The 18497-nt window shown below is 38.7% G+C and overlaps 1 protein-coding gene across 1 annotated transcript in view; it reads left to right on the forward strand.

Moving 5' to 3' along the window:
* CRYBG3 (beta-gamma crystallin domain containing 3) overlaps positions 1-18497 on the forward strand; it is a 100842-nt gene that overhangs the window by 63787 nt on the left and 18558 nt on the right. Inside the window, exons 9-16 of the mRNA XM_010005500.1 lie at positions 813-848; positions 2095-2228; positions 3916-4042; positions 8700-8842; positions 10866-10992; positions 12265-12297; positions 16153-16262; positions 16781-16907. Coding sequence (XP_010003802.1) covers positions 813-848; positions 2095-2228; positions 3916-4042; positions 8700-8842; positions 10866-10992; positions 12265-12297; positions 16153-16262; positions 16781-16907 — 837 coding nt within the window. The remainder of the gene's footprint in view (positions 1-812; positions 849-2094; positions 2229-3915; positions 4043-8699; positions 8843-10865; positions 10993-12264; positions 12298-16152; positions 16263-16780; positions 16908-18497) is intronic.

Genomic DNA, 18497 nt, shown 5'->3' on the forward strand with positions numbered 1-18497 from the left:
GCTCTTCAGACGTTGTTTCATTTCGTAATGGTACAGCTAGAGTCTTCTGGGAATGGAAAACCAGTTGAGGAGTTTTATTATTGAAAAATACCCAGTAGTATTCCTGTGACCATACATTGCATAAAAATCTTGAGAGGTGTAGCCAGTTTTTGTTTTGATAGGCAGCATGTAGCTCTAAAGATGGAAGAGATGTAGAAGGGAATAACACATAATTCTACTCTGTACTGTCTACAGAAACAGAGTTCAAAAGCTACAAAAGAATAACACCTAACAGCTGTGTTTTTAGTCACTCATGAGATGCAGGTGTCTTATTCCCCCACAGAACATAATTAACTAACATTCCCAGATAAAATAGATTGGTTGTATTTGCTCTTTCACATAGACATTAATATGTCAGCCTGTATTTTCTGTCTTTTCTATAGTTTCTTAGTGTTTCATCATTTGTGCTTAAGAAAATTGTTATATACACAACACAGCTTTTAAAGTGACATTTTAAAAATTGGTCAATGTAAATTACTTAAAAACACAAAGTAAGTATTTACTTTATACTGCTAATAGACAACAAAGGAGTATTTTAAAATTGCTTGCATCCCTGCAGGCTTATCGACACAGTGATTTTGTTTGTAAGTCAGATTTATAGTGTCCATAGCTTTTATGAATGATCAGAGTATTTGAAGTAGCTTTTGATTTGACCAACACTGAAAATGGTGAAAATAATTTTTAAGACTTCATGATCTGATGGTACCGTAACATACATGTCAAAGCATAACTTTGTTTTCTGTAAATTCCTTTTTTTCCCATCTTTCTTTTAGGGTGGACTAAAGGTACAGATGCCAATGAATGTCAAGGTAAGCACTGAGGACACTGAGAATAAAAGATGAGCACACTGGAAATATAGAACCTTAATTAGGCTATTTTCTTTTTGTTGGGTGTGTGTTGTTTAAGTATTTGATGTTTGCTGCTGAAGGAAAATTCACTAGTGCTGTGAAGTCCACACTAGAGTTTCATGAGATGTAGGAGTAGTAGTTTGGGGTTTTTTACATGTTAGGAGAATGTTAATTTGCTGTAGAAAAATTGTAAAGCTTTTACAACAGAAAATGTGTTTTTCTGACTCACACATCAGTCAGTTAAATGGAAGGGGAAGGGGGCAGGAATAGGGCCCTTCCTTCCTATACCTGTTCCTAATACAAGAGTCATGAGTGAGAGTCTGACCCTTCTGTGATTTGAGCAGCAGAAAGCTAATCCAGAGTTATTGCTTCTTTTCCCTCTTTTTTCTAGTTCTCCAGAAACATTCTAATGCTTCAGGCAACTTTTAATTATACAAATACACCTGAGTATTTGTATAAATACACCTCGTGATTTTTTTTCTAAACAAATCTTGCAGAAAATACTGAGACTAGTAATAGCTGATCTGTGTGATTTGGCAGATAAGGAACCCAGAGTGTGTGTTAACTGTAGTCACTCAAATAACTTAAGCAAAATACAGAGAGACCTCTCATGTACTTTTGAGGGGTCAAGCACAGAGTGTCTGGCTGTGACCAGGTAGAATTCACAGCAGTGTAATATACATTGCCCAGGCACTGGATAACAGTGAGACTAGTAATAGCTGATCTGTGTGATTTGGCAGATAAGGAACCCAGAGTGTGTGTTAACTGTAGTCACTCAAATAACTTAAGCAAAATACAGAGAGACCTCTCATGTACTTTTGAGGGGTCAAGCACAGAGTGTCTGGCTGTGACCAGGTAGAATTCACAGCAGTGTAATATACATTGCCCAGGCACTGGATAACAGGTTAAATCACAGTCATACAACTTCAGAGTGCTTTTATGTATATGGAATTATGTGAATAAATATCCTTCTGTGGAAGTGTCTGCAAATAGCCTGACAAGCCTATCTAAAACCAAATAGGGTCTCTTCAGCTTCTAAGGCACTCAAGAATCAGAAGGGCTGAAGAATGCAACCCTGAACTTTCTTCATTGTGGTGGCTTGTGGGAGTGGGGGGAAAAAAGATGTCTTCCATATTATACACACACCCGAAATTTAGATTACTGTTCAGAACATACTCGAGGCATTGTTTAACATTATATTTTCTAGATTATAATATATGAGAAAACTCACTTTGGAGGGTGGTCCAAAGAGTTTTCAGAAAACATCAGTTCTGTCCCAGCTCTGTTTGGTAGTGAAGAGGAGTTTCAGGAAATTGGATCAATACGTGTAATTGGTGGAGTGTAAGTATATTTCACTTCTGTGTCTATTTACTTCAAAATAGGAAATAATAACTAAATGCTAAGAAACGCTGATTAGATTCTCTCACTGGTAAAACATTTTTTAAAGAAAGGAATACATATTTCTCTTGTCAGTTATCAGCCTTGGATAAAACTACCTCTCCATATGGCTTATTTATCTAAAGGAATATAGGAAGGTAAAACTAGGTGTGTGAGAGGTGTGAAGTCAGTGTTGACCATTTGGATGTCAATAAATTAGGCCACTTTTTTCCTTAATGGCAGTGTTCACACAGAGCTTTAATATATATTCCTTTATACTTCTGATAGTCTTTACTTAATTTACTGAAATGACCTTACGTGGGAGTGGTCAGTCTTCAATTTGACATCTCATGCTGCTGGAATCTATAAAATATTTTATGGTCCTAATGATTTTCCTTTGCCATGTGTTGCATGTTATCTGGAAATAAGAATCCACCCGTATTTTCCTTTGTTGAGGCCTTGGATTGATGCTGTGTTGCTCTGCCTCTCTTGCTGTCACAGGCACACAGAGGCTCAGAACAGGCTGTGTGACACAATCTGTAGCTCATGAGGTGGGCTCGGTGCCAGCTGTCCTAGAGGGCTACCAACCCCACACGTTGTTCTTTCAACCTCTCCCAAGATCTCACAGGACAGGAGTGTTTGAAGGCATTCAGGATGGTTGCTTCTGCCAAAGAGCCTAGCAATAAAAGTTTTCAGAAACTTTCATTTTTTTCTCAGAGGATTTCAATGTTAATACTTCAGTATAAAGATTCAATAATAATTATCTTTTCAGGCCATTGTCAGAATCTTAAAAGCGCTAAATTAAACGTAATTGTGAATACTCAGTCTATTCATAAATACATTAGGTATTTGATAACTGGGAAGCCTCACATTGCTGAAAATCATGCTTCCTTCTGTTGTGGTGGCTTTTAGTTTTAATAAAATAAACTAAGCAGCTGTGGTAACTAAACAGCTGAATTAATGTAAACCAAACAGTACAAAAAGGAAAGCTACCACTGCCTGACAAATTTCAATGCCAATGGAATTTGTACAGCAGTTCTAATACTTAATAGGACATTTTAATCATGTAAATGCTAACAAGAAAGAAAGAAGGGGAAGGACTTTTTCAAATTAAGATCCATTAAAGCTTTCAAAGTCGATGTGGAAATGCCTTCTTTTAATCGAGCCTTATCTGTTTGTGCCAAATACTTTAAAAAGTTGTATTCATTGAGTGCTGAAATAGATACCTTCTAAATTATATTGTATATATTTGATTCACTTGTCTATCCATAGATAGGGACCTACTGCTTGTTGTTTCTCATTGACAGTTTGTGGTTTAGTGTTTTGGCCACTAGATTCATACTAGCCTCTGTAGTCCCAAGTATTGGTATTGGGAATACGACTGACTGAGAGGAGGTGGTGCATGGAGAAGCATTACACAAATAAACTCTTGTTGGAGAAAGAATCATGTGGGGGGATTTTGATCCACAAAAAACACTTCATGGGTGCTTGTTGTGATTTTAAACAAGTGTTGCTTTGTTTGTTAGCTGAGTCTGTGATACTTGTCTTAGAGTTCTGAGGTTGTTGTCTTTCCTTTTCATTTATTATGGAAAATGTGTGCAGTTGTTCTGCTTTTAGTTATTTCTCCTCTATTTTTGTGTGGTTGCTGTAGATGGGTTGCCTATGATAAAGAACGCTACAAAGGCCATCAGTACTTGCTGGAGGAGGGAGATTATGAAGACAGACACTCGTGGGGGGGAACTGACAGTGTCCTCCTGTCTTTTCGGTTCCTTCAGGCTGTAAGTACTTTTATGAACATCACACAAATTATGCAGAGTTCTATACATAAAGAGGAAGGTTATTCTTCATATATGGTACAGCTGCTTTGGGTTTAGTCATTCCATTTTTTACGCAAGTTCTCTCTCATTCTTCCCCTACTTGCCAAAATTTAGATGGCACTGTATACATTGTAAAGCAGAAGCAGGTTCTAAATACCCTTTGTAAAGTTCATACAAAGAATGTGTAATGCAGAATTCCTTGTCTACCTGCCAGATTTTCCAAGTATCTCACTTCTGCACTTCAAACTGTTTGAGTCTCTGGAATAGAATTTACTTTGAAGTTTAACACGTGTAAATGTACACTGTAGTTCTTTATTAAAATAAAAATAGCTTTTCAGCACAGCAGCTGCTGCAAGCCTTAAAACAGCATTACCCTCTGTCTCGGTGATTTTTGTGCCAAAAACTTTTGGCAGCAAAAATCATCATGATGGAAAAATCCCTGCTACAAAAATATGTTTAATGGGAGCATAGATTAAATAATAATAACAAGTCTATCAGAATCCAGTATTAGAAGCAAAGTTAGACTTTTCAGTGACAGGGAAACATGGGATTAGAACTACTTCATTTCCTTTGGTTGGGGGTGGTTTTTGTTTGTCTGGGGACTTGAGGTTTTTTTATTATAATAGGAACTCTGTGAGCTTTAAATGCAACTGCAAAAAGTGGCTTATTTTGATAATTAGATTCTTCACTCTGAGTTTACTCAGTTTTGTATATTCAGATTAATCATCTCCTCGTCTGAGGAGATGAGATGTTCCTGAGCTGGGAATTTTGTGAAGGTTGAAGACAGGCATTTTGAACACACTCGCTGTCTCAACAGCCACTATTTAAAAAAAATAAATAAAATTAATGTAAACCCCAAAAAAGGCACAAAATTCACAATCTGTGATTTTAATTTTTATGAAGGACACCTGGGAAAAGCTGTATTTATAATCAGAACCTAGCATGTAACTTTAAGATAGGAAAGTAAACTGAATTGAAGAAAAGTGTCCTCTAAATAATTTATTTTCAGGCTTCTGAGAAAAACTGGCAGGAGTTTTCTTCTAACTACTCATTTTGAATGTCCAAAATCCTCTCCAGTTGCTGACTAATCTTAAGTTTTTCTTGATTTTCAAGGCATACATAGCATGCTCGAGTAACTTTAAATGCGCTGGCAAAGGAGAAAACAATTTTATGATTCTGTGACATAATTACAACCTTAAAATAGTACACGTGCCTAGTAGGGATGACCTTCCACATATATGCATGTCTTTTTTAATTTGGCTCGTGCCTAGAATAATTAGGACGTTCAGGTCATCAACGTATTAAAGACATGTATCGTTCGCAGTCATGTATCAACATATATAATTCAAATTTGCATATAAATATATACTAATACATATATGCTGATAATAAAATGCATAAACAATACCTTTCCTGAAATTGTAGCATAATGAGCTGGTTGCCAATGAAATGACTCACTGGCATTTTCTTGTTCAGCCTGACCAACAGATTGACCACCTCTCTGACATGCAATACATACGTCAGCACTCAGGCTTCCCATATGCTCCCCTCATGACTTTATATATGATACTTAAGGTCAGGATTTTAAAAATGTTTTAGTACCAAACTCTTGTTTTCAAGGGAACCTGGGCAAAAATCCAAAACTAGTACTGTGTGCTTAAGGCTGCTCACTGCACAGCAAACATACTAGCTCTTCTCTGTAATCTCAGAAATTCCATTGGGAGAATGTGGTGAAGGTTGTGGTGGTCCCAGACTCCACAGAAGGTATTCTTGGATATCTGATCTTTATTGCTCTTCCCTAGAAATTCTGGTTTAGTCAGATGAATTCAAGAGTCTCTGAAGAAGATTAAGGATTTCCTGAAATGTAACCAAGTTGCATTATTCATGGTCAGCTTAGGTAGGGAGTAGGGCTGGGCATTGACCCTGCTCTTAATGTGTGCTCACTGGTGTGGCTTCATGTAGGGGCCAATCCAGTTGTTTGGGGTTTTTTTTGTTTGGTTGTTTTTTGTTTTGTGGGTTGTTTTTGTTTGTTTGGGTTTTTTGGCTTGGTCATGACACCAGGTGACCATGACTGTGTCAACTTTAAGGCCAGCTCAGACCTGAAAACGAATTAGGCTGGCTTACATGGCATGAAGCTGAAGATAATGAGCCCTGTGTACCTGAGTCAGCTCCAGGCACAGTCGGATCAAATGTCTTTGTGGAGTGCTCCCAGAGCAGGGAGTGTGGTACAGAAGCACGTAAGTGGCTCTGCAGAGAGCCAGGCTGGGTGCCCCGTGCCTCGTTAGCCTGTGTCAGTACTGGCTCTGGCAATGTGCCTTACTGCTATGCAAAGCTATTCACATGTTTCTGCACCACAACACTAGACGTGACAGGTTCCACCAGAGCTTGTTAGTGCTAGGAAAATCCATGTTTCTGTACACATACCAGTGACTGCAGTTGAGCTGCAGCATGAATTTAATTTCCTGACAAATCAGAAAGGTTAGACATTGCACACAAAAGAGGAATTGTTGCGAGTCGCCCCTCCCCGCACAGTGGTCAAGATGTACATGCGTGTAGGCATACTGCAGAGTTTTCATTTTTTGTCTGCCAATGCTGTGAACAGTCACAAGCTCTTATGTGGGGATTGGGGAAGTGTTTCAAAAGCAGATACAGAAAGGACTTGTAGAATTGTATCTTCCACCATACTGCTAGCTCTGTTACCAGCATCTGTATTGGTCAGGGCTCGTTCCCAAGGGAGAACGGCAGTTTGAACTGTGTGCTGGTTTGGGGGGCAGTTGTGTTTCCTTCCTTTTTGCAGTGTCAAATGAGAGAACCTGTGAAGCTGGATTTTGCTCACTGACTGTCATGATCAGGGAAAGGCTGAAGTTTCTGAGTCTCTTTCAGTGGAGCACAGTATGTTTTTTGCCTTTGGAGGTTTCCCGCTAATATTTTCAAGTCTAAAATTATTTGCCTTGGTCTGAAAGTCTAATTTAAAGTATTCCTCCTGCTGCTTATTGTAACAGAAGCTGTAGTGGAAATTTTGGGGGGGGGGGGAAATGATCGCTGAATTTGAAACCTGTTTTAAATGTTATTACAATTTTGGGTAGATTTTGCTATTTTAAATTTAGTCAGATCATGTGCAGATTTGATCTAAATGGGTTTTCAGGAACTTTTAACAAGGCCTTGCTTTAGTGCTGTTAAGGGTAGATGTTTTCCATTTGCTCTAAAACTGCACTAGTAAATTTTTTTCTAAATAGCTGCAGTTGGTCATGATGATTTAAGCAGACCTTTCACTTTTAAGTTCTAGTGTATATGTGAAGTAGTTACAACTTTTTAAATAAATGAAAAAAGATGGTTAACATTGTAGGAAAACCAGTTTTACTACAGAATTTGTTCCATTACGCCTTAGTATCCTGTAAACAGTGCAGAGAGGTTGATCCACTTCAAATGTTTGTTCTAAAATTGATTTTCGTTATTCATTATGATTGAATCCTGTACAAAGGCATGGTGTCCTCCAAAGAGCCTGTTTGGTCAGGTTCACCTGACCAAGTGAATCTCTCTGCATGGTTGTACTGGCCTTCATTTCAAAGTGTTCTCAGTGTAGCCTTAAGCATACTTCTCTCTGGTTGGTACTCCAGCAGCAGGTATTAGTGCAGTAATTCCTGTGATGGTGGCCTAATATGTTTGTGACTCTGCTTTGGCTCCTCTATTTGCTTGATGGCCTTTTCTCTTGTTTGCAAGACTTACTTATTTTCAACTGATATGTTTGTGACTCTGCTTTGGCTCCTGTATTTGCTTGATGGCTCTTGTTTGCAAGACTTACTTATTTTCAACTTAATATAGGATTGCTGAATGTTTCAGAAACACTTAAATGGCATTGATTTAATGCTTTTTTGTTAGAAGTTGAAGGAAGTATTATTTTCCATTTCCCCAAGCATTGATTGGGCTATGTATTTAAATTGCTAGGTGTTTAAAAAGTTGGAAATTTGAAACCCAAATTAAAATAATCTGAAGCTGTGCAAGTAATCTGGTCAAGCAAGTATGCTAGCTGAAAGCATGAAGCAATGTCACGCAGCCATGTAAGACAGAACGTCACTGTGTAATGTGGGATTTATTTTATAGCTCTAGTGATGAGTTATACAATGGATGTATCAAAAAAATGCAAACCCCTTGTTCTGGAAAGATGATCTTGACCAGTCTTTTCTTTTGTGATAATTACTTTGTCTCTGGGAAGGGATTAGAAAGGAGAACATAAAGTCTACAGTGATGGGGATGCTTGGAGTAGTCATTGGTGAAACTGTCAGAAGATCAATGCTGAATCTCCAACCCTTCTCTCCCACACAGGCTTCTTTGCACTCTCAGTCACCCTCATAGAAAAAAGGATGGTGCTCAGGGGCAGCAAGTTCTTCCTCTCTTCGGTGGAAACCACTGAAGGCCATATCAGATTGCCAGGCTTCCAGCTAGGCCCTGCAATGCCAAAATATGCCATAAAGATACACACAAGGGAGCTAAGCCCCTTCACTGCTTTACAAAATGCTATCTTTGAGGCTGCAACTCTCTTCCAAAATTATTTATCTTGTGAAGTGTCACTGAGCAGTGACAGGCCTCTCTCTCTTCTAACCCCTGTGCTACCTCTTAGGATTTCATAGAGTCATCAGTGGCACTTTTTCAGTCTGAGGATGAAGATGGGAAGGCATTAGACATTGTCAACGAAGAAATTCCTGATTTGGAGATGGCTGGATTTGGCCCAGAGACGGGATCGATTCTTGTGAGAAGTGGAGTGTAAGTCTGCTGAAATAAATGGATTGAAGCATTAAGTATTTTTGTGCACAGTTGGGATTGGGTACATCTTTTAACAGAGTATATTTCACACAGTACAGGGAGTAAACATTTGGGAGAGAACAGTGTTTCTTTCAGATACTTGGTTTTCTCTAAAGCTCATGCCTATGTCTTGACTTGGATCTGGGCATCCTTGTTAGTAGACAGAGCTTGTGATGTCCCTCCAGAGGTAGTTTCATGATAGGGGAGCTTTGGCAGTAACAGAGAAGAGAAATTTTAGGTGTGTTAAGAAGTGAGATACCTTTTAGGCGAGGTGGAGCCTGTACAGGAAGAATGGGTGGTGCCTTATAAGTCAGGCTGCTGGCACTTCTCTAGAGAACTACCTAAGCTAAAAGCAAGGGGTTAAACCAATGCATGTGGAAGAGCACCTGGTTGAAGCTGCTACAGCCTACACAGTGCACTTGCCTAACTTTCTGTGTGCATGTGTGAAGTCCAGGAGGAAAATAAACAGCACAATTGAAATAAATAAGGAAGGTAAAATAGATCACTTGCAATGTCTGTTGGTGCAGTATTAACTGATAGAGCAAGGGCAAAACTTAAGTGCTAGAAGCCTAAAAAATATTATGGGGAAACTAGAATGCTTGGAATGAAATTACAGCTCTGATAGAGCAGATACTGCAGAGGTTCACAGAAAGGATAAGCAGGGGAGCTGCCAACTCTATAGGAATGACAGAGTAGGCTATTATAGGCACAAGAGTAGTAGTGTACATGAAGAATGATACTGTGTGCTGAAACATAAAATATGTTATGGGAAAAAGCACCATGGAATCATGTGAGTCGAAATTCCAGATGTTAATAGTAGTTTTAAAAGTACAGTGTTAACATTGTCATGCCTACCCTAGTGGGGTAGTGAGACTAAAAAAGCTTCAAACTTAGGAACAGGTAGCAACAGTTGAGGGATTTGAACTGCTCACATAGAGATTGGATGCGATCAGATACCAGTGTCTCATGAGGATGAGATACAAGGATGAAAGGCTGGGACTCAACTGGGAGAAGAGATGGCTGAAGACAGATAATGAATGAAATCTGTAGAATCCCAAAGTGAGTAGACAAGCTTAAAGCAGCAGCATTCGCAGAATCCTGCAAGAGAACTGTTGTTGGAAGCTTTACAGAACTAGGTGAAGATGGCTTTAAAACAGATGCAGAGATGGGGAACAAAAAGCCTGAAACACACTGGAGGCAGAAAGTGTCTGGAACTTGCTGCTGAAGTAGGCTGTGTTAGGAGATAGGACCAGGAGGTTTAAAAAAGCATTAGATGAATGACAAGCAGATTCATAAATGGGTGCTAAAATGACTAGGAAAGGAGATGCCCCCTAATAACCTTGATGTAACAGTCCTGGGTGCTGGGCAACTAAGAGGCGAATGCACCACCAAACGTGGCCAGGTTAGTGGCATCTCTAACTAGTCTCCATCTGATTTTGCCAGTGCCAATGAGCATGTGTGCAGGGCTGGAGGCACCCTCACTCTCACATAGTTGGGTTTTCTTTCTTCCTAAAGCACAACAGGGAAGCAGGGTGGGAGAAGCATAAACTGCCAGGAATTGAAGTCTTCTGCTTTTCTCATCCTATCACGACATCCTTATTTACTTCTCTTTCTTGCACCATTTTTTCTTAAATCCAGCTGGAAAAGTTGGAAGAAAGGGGGGATGCTGAACAGAAGAGGTTCAAAAACTTTAAGTGTCTTTCCTCTGGGCTTCTAAACAAGGCATCATCTCATACTGAATGTGTATGTGATAGAAAGGCAGAGACCCAAAGTTGTGTCTTTGTCACAGTACTGTTTGCAACCTAGAAGCAGAAAATCAAGTGTGTGACAGTTTTGCACCTCTCATAGTGTTTTATGTTACGCTGTCTGTCAGATGGACTTACCAAGAAACCTCAGAAAATTGTTCTATTTAACTTCTTAACATGTTCATCAAATGACACTGAAAAATGTGGTGTTTACAGTTAATTTTTGTGTCATTCTGCAGGTGGGTCGCATATCAACAGAAACATTTCTGTGGAGAGCAATATGTGTTGGAGAAAGGAAAATATAAATGTTTCTTTGACTGGGGAGGATCTAGTAAAATCATCTTGTCAATTCGACCTATCAAGTTGGTGAGTTACCAGAACTTAAGGGCAAAACTTAAAAGAAATGTGACCTTAGGAGATTAGAGAGTATGGTAATGTTACCATGTGGGTTATACTGTTTAGTCAGTTTACGTGGAAACAAGTTAAAGGCCCTTGTGGATGACATAGAATCATAAAATGTCTTGGGTTGGAAGGGACCTCCAAAGGTCATCTAGTCCAACCCCCCTACAATAAGCAGGGACATCTCACACTAAACGTGGTTGCTCAGAGCTGCCATTAAGCCTGACCTTGAATGTCTCCAGGGACAGGGCCCCCACCACCTTTCTAGACTAATTATTCCAGTGATCCACCACCTTCATATTAAATAACTTTTTTTCCCCAATGTCCAACCTAAATCTACATTTCTCTAGCTTGAAACCATTACCCCCTTGTCCTCTTGTTACATGCTCTTGTGAACATACAGTGAGTCTGTTCAGGATGGAGACTGAAGTTGAGACTTTGGTTCTTTCTATCTTCTGAGAAAGTTATCAGCATAACATAGCAACTTCCCCATAGCAGCCTGCATTCATGGGAAGAATAAACTAGCCTAGGAAGATCAATTTGCCTTAAAGCATAGTAACTTATAATGCCTATTTGATAACATATATAAAAATGCTTCAGAATTTATCAGGCCCATTTATTGTTGTATAATACAGGTCTGAATTTTTCCCCCTTGTTTTTATGCTAAAATATTTGTAATACACATAGTGAATAAAGACAGGAAATAGTCTTAATCCATTATTAAATCCGAGGTAGTGCAACTTGCCCAAATTAGATTAATGCCAGAACTGTCAAAGCCATAATGCAAAACAAAGGCAATTCTCAGTAATGAGCATATAATAAATTACGGTATTGCACTGAAAATGGAAAAAACATTTAACCTTATTTTGAAGAGTACATGTTGAAAGGGGTGTCCCAGTCTCCTGTTGTTTTGAATTCTGTCTCTTTTTCAAGAAATAATCTCAGAAATAAATAAAGATACATTTATATGTGGCCTCTAATCCACATTATATAAACTGATTAATGCTGATGCATGTTCTCTGTGTGGAAGAGGACTGAAGAGTCAGGCAAGTAGTCGTGGGCTTACAGGAGCTGATGGCAGAGGCTGGGGGAGAGAATTTTGCCAAGAGCATGGGAAATGTGTTTTCCTCTGCTCTGAAGTTCCAAGTAGAAAATTTCAGGAACTTGCCATGTCTTCTAGGAAATTAATTGTTATTGGTTTTTTTATTTATATGCATATAAATATATTTTTTATTTCAGGAACCTCTTGGAATGAATGAGCCTCCACATTTGGTATGTTGACATTTATATAATATTCTGTAGCACTAAACTACATTTAATAATTAAATACAGGTAATGTTGAATGTCTTGCTCAGTATTATCTCCGTACAGCAGTGCATTGATGGAGGAAACTAGTAGATGTATAAAGGCTGACTTTGCTGATGTTCCACTCTGCTTTATTCCAGTTCAGAACTTTTCATATTCTGTCCTCAAAAATGCAAGTGATTTAGTAAGTTTTGAGTGACTTTGAGTCTCTATAGCTGTTCATTTTCTTCCTCTTTCCTTCTTGTTTCTGGAAACTCACCATCATAAGCATTCATCTTTCTCTTTGTGGCATATATTCTTTCCATTATTTTGCATTGCATCTGGTTTGTCACTATCTTGTTCACATATCAGGTGAAGAAGAAAGTATAAACTGCAGAAAATGTAACTGCACTCTTCAAACCTTCACGTGCATCAACCCAGGGAGGTTGGGTTTTCTAGTCTTGCTTGTTGTTAGCTCTGTTTTTATAGTCTCCCTGTCATAACTGGCCACATTCTGAATATAACAAAGCTGTGATAAATCTCTTCTGTGGTGCATTCTAACTATTTTCCTGTAAGTCGTGTCTGACTTGCTGAGAACTTAGGAAGCAAGTTCGTATTATTTCACTTCTGGTCTCAAGAACAAGTTAGTTTAGGGTCTTGCTCTTTCACTCTTTATCATACATTAATGTTCCATTAATATTCCTTTATGATAGTTTTCAAAACCAAAAACCTTCTCTAAGTGTCTGTGCTCATCACCAAGGATGATCTGTTTCTTCAACTTTGTCCCTACAGGGCTCTCCCTGCTTCCTGCATTAGTGGTTTGATTTATTTTCTATTTTTTTCTGCCCTGGAGTGTGCTGCCAGCATGGGTGATGATTTAAGTGGTTATATTGCTCTCTCTAAGAAATGCTTTTAATTAAGTCAGTTTAAAAAACTTCATTTCAAGAAACATGACACTTTTTTTCAGATAAATGAGGCTTTAGAGCTCAATGGTTCTGTTTCAGAAAACTGATGTATTTTGTCATCTGGACACAGTTTTGCTTTGCCTTCCTTGAATGGATATAATAGCCATCAGCACATGGGAAATGCAGACATTGTTTTGTAGGTCAACTTTGCAGGTGAACCACACCCTTCCTTTTCTCCAGGTATTCTCCTTCTACATTTTTATGGTTAACCCTGGTCTGCAGGAAATGTTTCCTATCTGAAGACATAATTGGTGTATTATTTTAGTCTTAAACACTGATTTCCTGCCAGACCTGTTCATATGGCAGTTTGTGGCCAAATCAAAGACTTACAAGTATGTTCACAGTGAGGCCTTAGTTGATGATACCGGATGAAATAACCGAATCGGAGGAAGACAGTGGGATACAAACAGTTGAAGATTATTTTCTCTCCATCTGCAACTCTTTTGATTTTTCAGGATCTCCAAAAAAATATTATTATGAGTGATTTAATCTGGTTTTGCAGATGTTGAAAATAGTCAAACCTTTGAAGTTTCATTAAATTTTGCTTTACAGTCTCTTTATTTCCAGTGGTATGTGAAAAAATCTATGTGTTTATGCACAGGCACCTTTAAATACAGAAGTCTTCTAGTGTTGCAAAAAGTGTTTTGCATTTTGTGTTCTCTTATAGCAGTCTTTTTTAAAAAAATAATATCCTGACATATCTTAGCCCTTGTTTTCATAGGATTCTGCCCTAAAGCTAGGGAAGGCAGAATGTGGTTCAAAATGCTATAGTTCTTTTAGGAGGGGAAATGGGAAAATGTAATTGCTAAAAATAAGGATGATCTTTAGGATAAATATTAAAAAAAATCCCACGCAAAGTAAAATAAAAGTTTCCATATATGTAGCAGTCTTTTAGTTTGGAACTTAAAATCCTGTTACATATGAGCTACCAAAACCCTAAGCATCCTAATGTTTGACTCATGTATAAGCCATATACCAGTTATTTTGAATGTTTATACATTCTCCCACCTGTAATAAACAAATGTCTGAGCTAAGGGAACTGTTTTTGCTGTCTACAAGGAAGAGTCTGTCTTCTTTTCACTTTTGTTTTTAGTTGCTCATCAAGAAATTGAAAAGCAACTAGATTTTCTTATATCTCTCATTAACTCCTCTGACCTTTTCCTACTGCCAGGCTCCCTAAGAAAGAAAGTACATATAATCTAAGAATACCTGAAATCACCAACTCTAAAAAGCCATTCATTTTATTTATTAAAAATCTTGATTTTGCCCAGCCTCTTTCAATAGCAGCTGACTTGTCAGGTGGTTTAGGAAGCAGAGGTAATTGTTGTGATAACTTGTGTTTGTATTTTAACATGCTGTCCTTTGAGTTTTTGGGAAGTGAAAGCTCATCTTAGTAGTGTCAAACCCTGACAGCAGAGATAGCTGCAGTTTGAGACTAATTGCTAATACACAATATTTTCACTGAGGAATCAGTGCTTCACCCCAGCTTTTGTTAAAATAAGACCATCTATACATGAGATTCTGTATAAAAATGAATTGCAGATATTTTTTAAAAGCCTTGCATAGCATCTGGCCTGTGAAAGAAAGGATATATATTTCTTTGTAAAAAGCTCTAAGTGGGTAGGAAATACTATATAATTACAGCTTAAATAGATGCTTTGTGAGATAGCCATGGAGTTATATTTACAGAAAAATCAGTTGCACATTATTCATTATATTATGGCTGATTTGTGTTTTTCAATTTGCAGTTACAGCATGCAAGGCCAGGTTAAGCTATTCTTGTTTTTTCTAACAGGAGACCTATTCAATTATTTTTAAAACGCAGACTGAGCTTTTCCATAAAATCATTTGCTGATACTTGTATTTGGCCTTCTCACTCTGTACTGGCAAAAGCACTAGGTTTCTTTTATTTGGCAGTAAGTTAGGCCAATTTGGGGCAGAAAGGGGGAAGTAGCTCTTGCAACAGCCATCGTGTTTTTCTTCCATTACAGAATATGAGCTGTTTGTTCTCTTGATACAGTTGAATTTCTCATTCTTTTCCAGTCTTTCTTTCAGGCTTTAAAGTGAAACTCACCTGAGTTACACACTGGCAGCCTGAGAGTACTGAATTCTAGGCAACTTTACTATAGATCATAGACTGTGTCATTTTTTTCCCCCCCTTTCCTTTTGGCTTTCCCTTCCCCTCCCCCCCCCCTTTTTTTCTTCTACTCCAGCACTTTCAACTTTATTGCTTTTTCAGAGTGAGCTGATCACATCTTACAGGTGGAGTATGGTTCAGCATGGCTTGAAGTTCTTCACCATGACATGTAAAAACAGCAAAGGAGAACTTCAGAAGCTTATGGTGTGTCTACCAGGCTGTACCCACTTCCCCCAGAATTTCTCCTACTAGTTTTCAAGTGGGAAACCACCAGTCATCACTGTGGTCACAGAAGATTTCAAGGCACCTTGGCTGCAGTAGGCCTGTATCTTTTGGCCAGTGCTTCCCTGTCCTGTTTTGAACACTGAATTGCTGAGCTGTATAGCAAGAGTTAGCTGCAGTTCAGGGATACTTTGGATGGAAGATAATGTCCTTCAGTCCTAGCCTTCTCTTTTTCTCTGGGCCCACTTCAGCTGCAGCTGAACTTATACTTGATTCCACTGTCTCAGCATCACTGGGAAGCATCCTGTTACTGGGCCCAGAGACAAAAAACACATCATCTTTCTAATAATAAAGCAGCTGTAGAAATATAAAAGACTCTTTAAATGATAATTCATTCTCTTTAATGTATCTTTGTAAACTGAATGGGTACTTCTCTAAGACCACAGCTGTCTCTGTTTGCATTAATGATAATCTGTTCATTTTCCTTCTAGTCATTGGTTTTGTTTTTTGTTCTTGTAGCTCAAAGCTTTCAGTAATACACATTTCCAAGGAGCATGTATAGATTTCACAGCAGAAGTTTCTGATTTTCCATCATTCATACCATGTTCTTTTAAGGTTCTTCGGGGATGGTAAGTCTGTTGTTTTACATGCCACCATTTTAAGTAATATAAACTTTTTTAAAAAATGTTACCAAGTTTCAGAAGGCTGAAAGTGCATAACACATGCCCATCGTACTTCATCATGTCTTAGACCCTTTGTCTTGCAATGTATCTCAGTAACTGTCATCCTGTCATTGGTTTGGGTAGTATGCATTTTGCTTCCCCTGTGGAAAGTTTGCACAGTTACTGTGACTCTTTTTAACTCAAATTAGAATTTATTCCAGATTTTGAAAACTTGGTACAATAGAAGTGTCTGCATTCCACTCACGTCTCGTGACTCTGAAGCAAAATTTCACACAATTTGATTTTCCTGCTTTGGTTACTTTGTCAAATAGCCTTTCAAGTCACCTTTTAAGCTTAACAAGAACGAACAATTATTTTTTTTTTTTTATTCCTTATTTCCTTAGCAAGAATTAAATCTTGAAAAAACCCTTTCTGTTAATAAGCAGCTAGAGCAGCTAATCTCTTTTGTTACATTAATCTTGTAGTTGGCTCCTGTATTACCGAGGGGAAATCACTGACAATCACTGTGTGCTGGAAGAAGGCCTCTATGTTGACCTCAGTTCCTGTGGCTGCCCGACTGCTACAATCAAATCCCTCAAGCCTATTCAATACGTAAGGACTTTATTGAAGAAAAATAACACTTTGGAACTCTTTTCCTAGTCAGATGTCTGAAGCAAGTACTTGCGATAAACAAACTCCTACTCAGGGAAAAGAATAAAGTTTGTTTTTCTGGCTTATGGAGTTCTTGGGTTAGGAACAAGCCAGGCTGCATGCACACATGCATGTGGTCACTTGTCAGCACATGATCTTGGGTGTTCTGGGCTCAAAGTTGCTGTCTTTTTTACAAGTTGCATTGGTTGGTTTTTCTTTGACTTGTCTTTATAATATAGTTTGGCAAGCTTAGTACCCAGTGAGACACTGATTTTGTCGTGCTGTTTAAGCATACAGGGCTGCTTGTATTAGGCCTACAGCCAAGGTTCAATCTTAAAGCAAAGTACAAGCAGAAGACATGAAAATTGAAATAATAAGGTAGCATATACTTGCCATAATGCTGTTTCATTTACTATTTTACAGAAACAGAAAAAAAACATTTTCGCCACCTAATGGCATCTCAAATCATGGGTCAGTAAAGTGGCATCATATACCACACAAGTGTCCTGTGGGCTGTGTATAACACACCAGATAGTCCAGTTCAAAGTGCGTGTGGTCATCCGTTGCCTTGGTGCCTTTTGAGATACAGGATAAGTGCTTATGATATGTGCACATAGTCTTCATGTGATTTGCAGGTCATGTTGGTTTTGTCCACCCAAGCACATCTCTTGCAGTCAAGTGACTTACTGTAGCAGTAAGGTGAGATACGAGGTCCTTTATGGCCAGGAAATCAGAATACATTGTACTACTCGGCACAACGTAGATACAGCCTTCTTGTATAGGTACATAGGTACATCTTGTAATCTTATACGTGCAGGATATAGGCCTCTGAGAGTCTTGCTGTCACATCTGTGCCTTTATCCCATATATCGATATGCTCCTATGTCAGTTCATCCAAGATAAGCTGACCATAATGCTGTCAGTCAAAGAGAAGCAAGTGACTGCTCAGCCCACTGCCCTCTAGCACTGACCAACTTCTGCAAAACTCTTCCTCCTTCCCTGATTGCAGAACACAAACTCAGTCTATATGATCTACGCCCTTCAATGTAGCTCTTACGAAACTACACTTTAAAGATTACTCAATTCAGTTTTCAAATGTTAGGAGTTTTTTGGTGTTTTTTTTTCCTATTTCTTAACACATTTTTAGAAAACAAACAAACAGAAAAAAAACACCCTAGCACCAAAAGCCGTGGGCGTGTGAGAAGGATGTACAGCTCGAGGTTGAGAGCTGGTCACTAGGTTACACAGATGCAGTGATTGCAGTAGAGCTGCAGCTTCCCACCTGGTCAGAGCCTGGTTTTCAGATTAAAGGTCTCTGTTTCGCATTAGGCTTTTGGACTCTGCTCTGCTAATGCAGAATGAAGTTTTGACATGAAATGGTAGGTCTCATCCAAATCCCTCAGCCTGTAATTTGACAGGGAAGCAGTTCTGCAGTTTGGCATAGTAGGAGGCTACTGGCAGCCCTCCCTGAGGGCCAAGCCCTGGGAGAAGTGTGTTTGGCAGGCTGTGTGTGGGAAGCTAACACATCTTCCTGTGCTTTGTGGCTTACAC

Source organism: Chaetura pelagica, unplaced genomic scaffold, assembly GCF_000747805.2.
Source record: "Chaetura pelagica isolate M959 unplaced genomic scaffold, ChaPel_1.0 scaffold39, whole genome shotgun sequence".
Classification (NCBI taxonomy): domain Eukaryota; kingdom Metazoa; phylum Chordata; class Aves; order Apodiformes; family Apodidae; genus Chaetura; species Chaetura pelagica.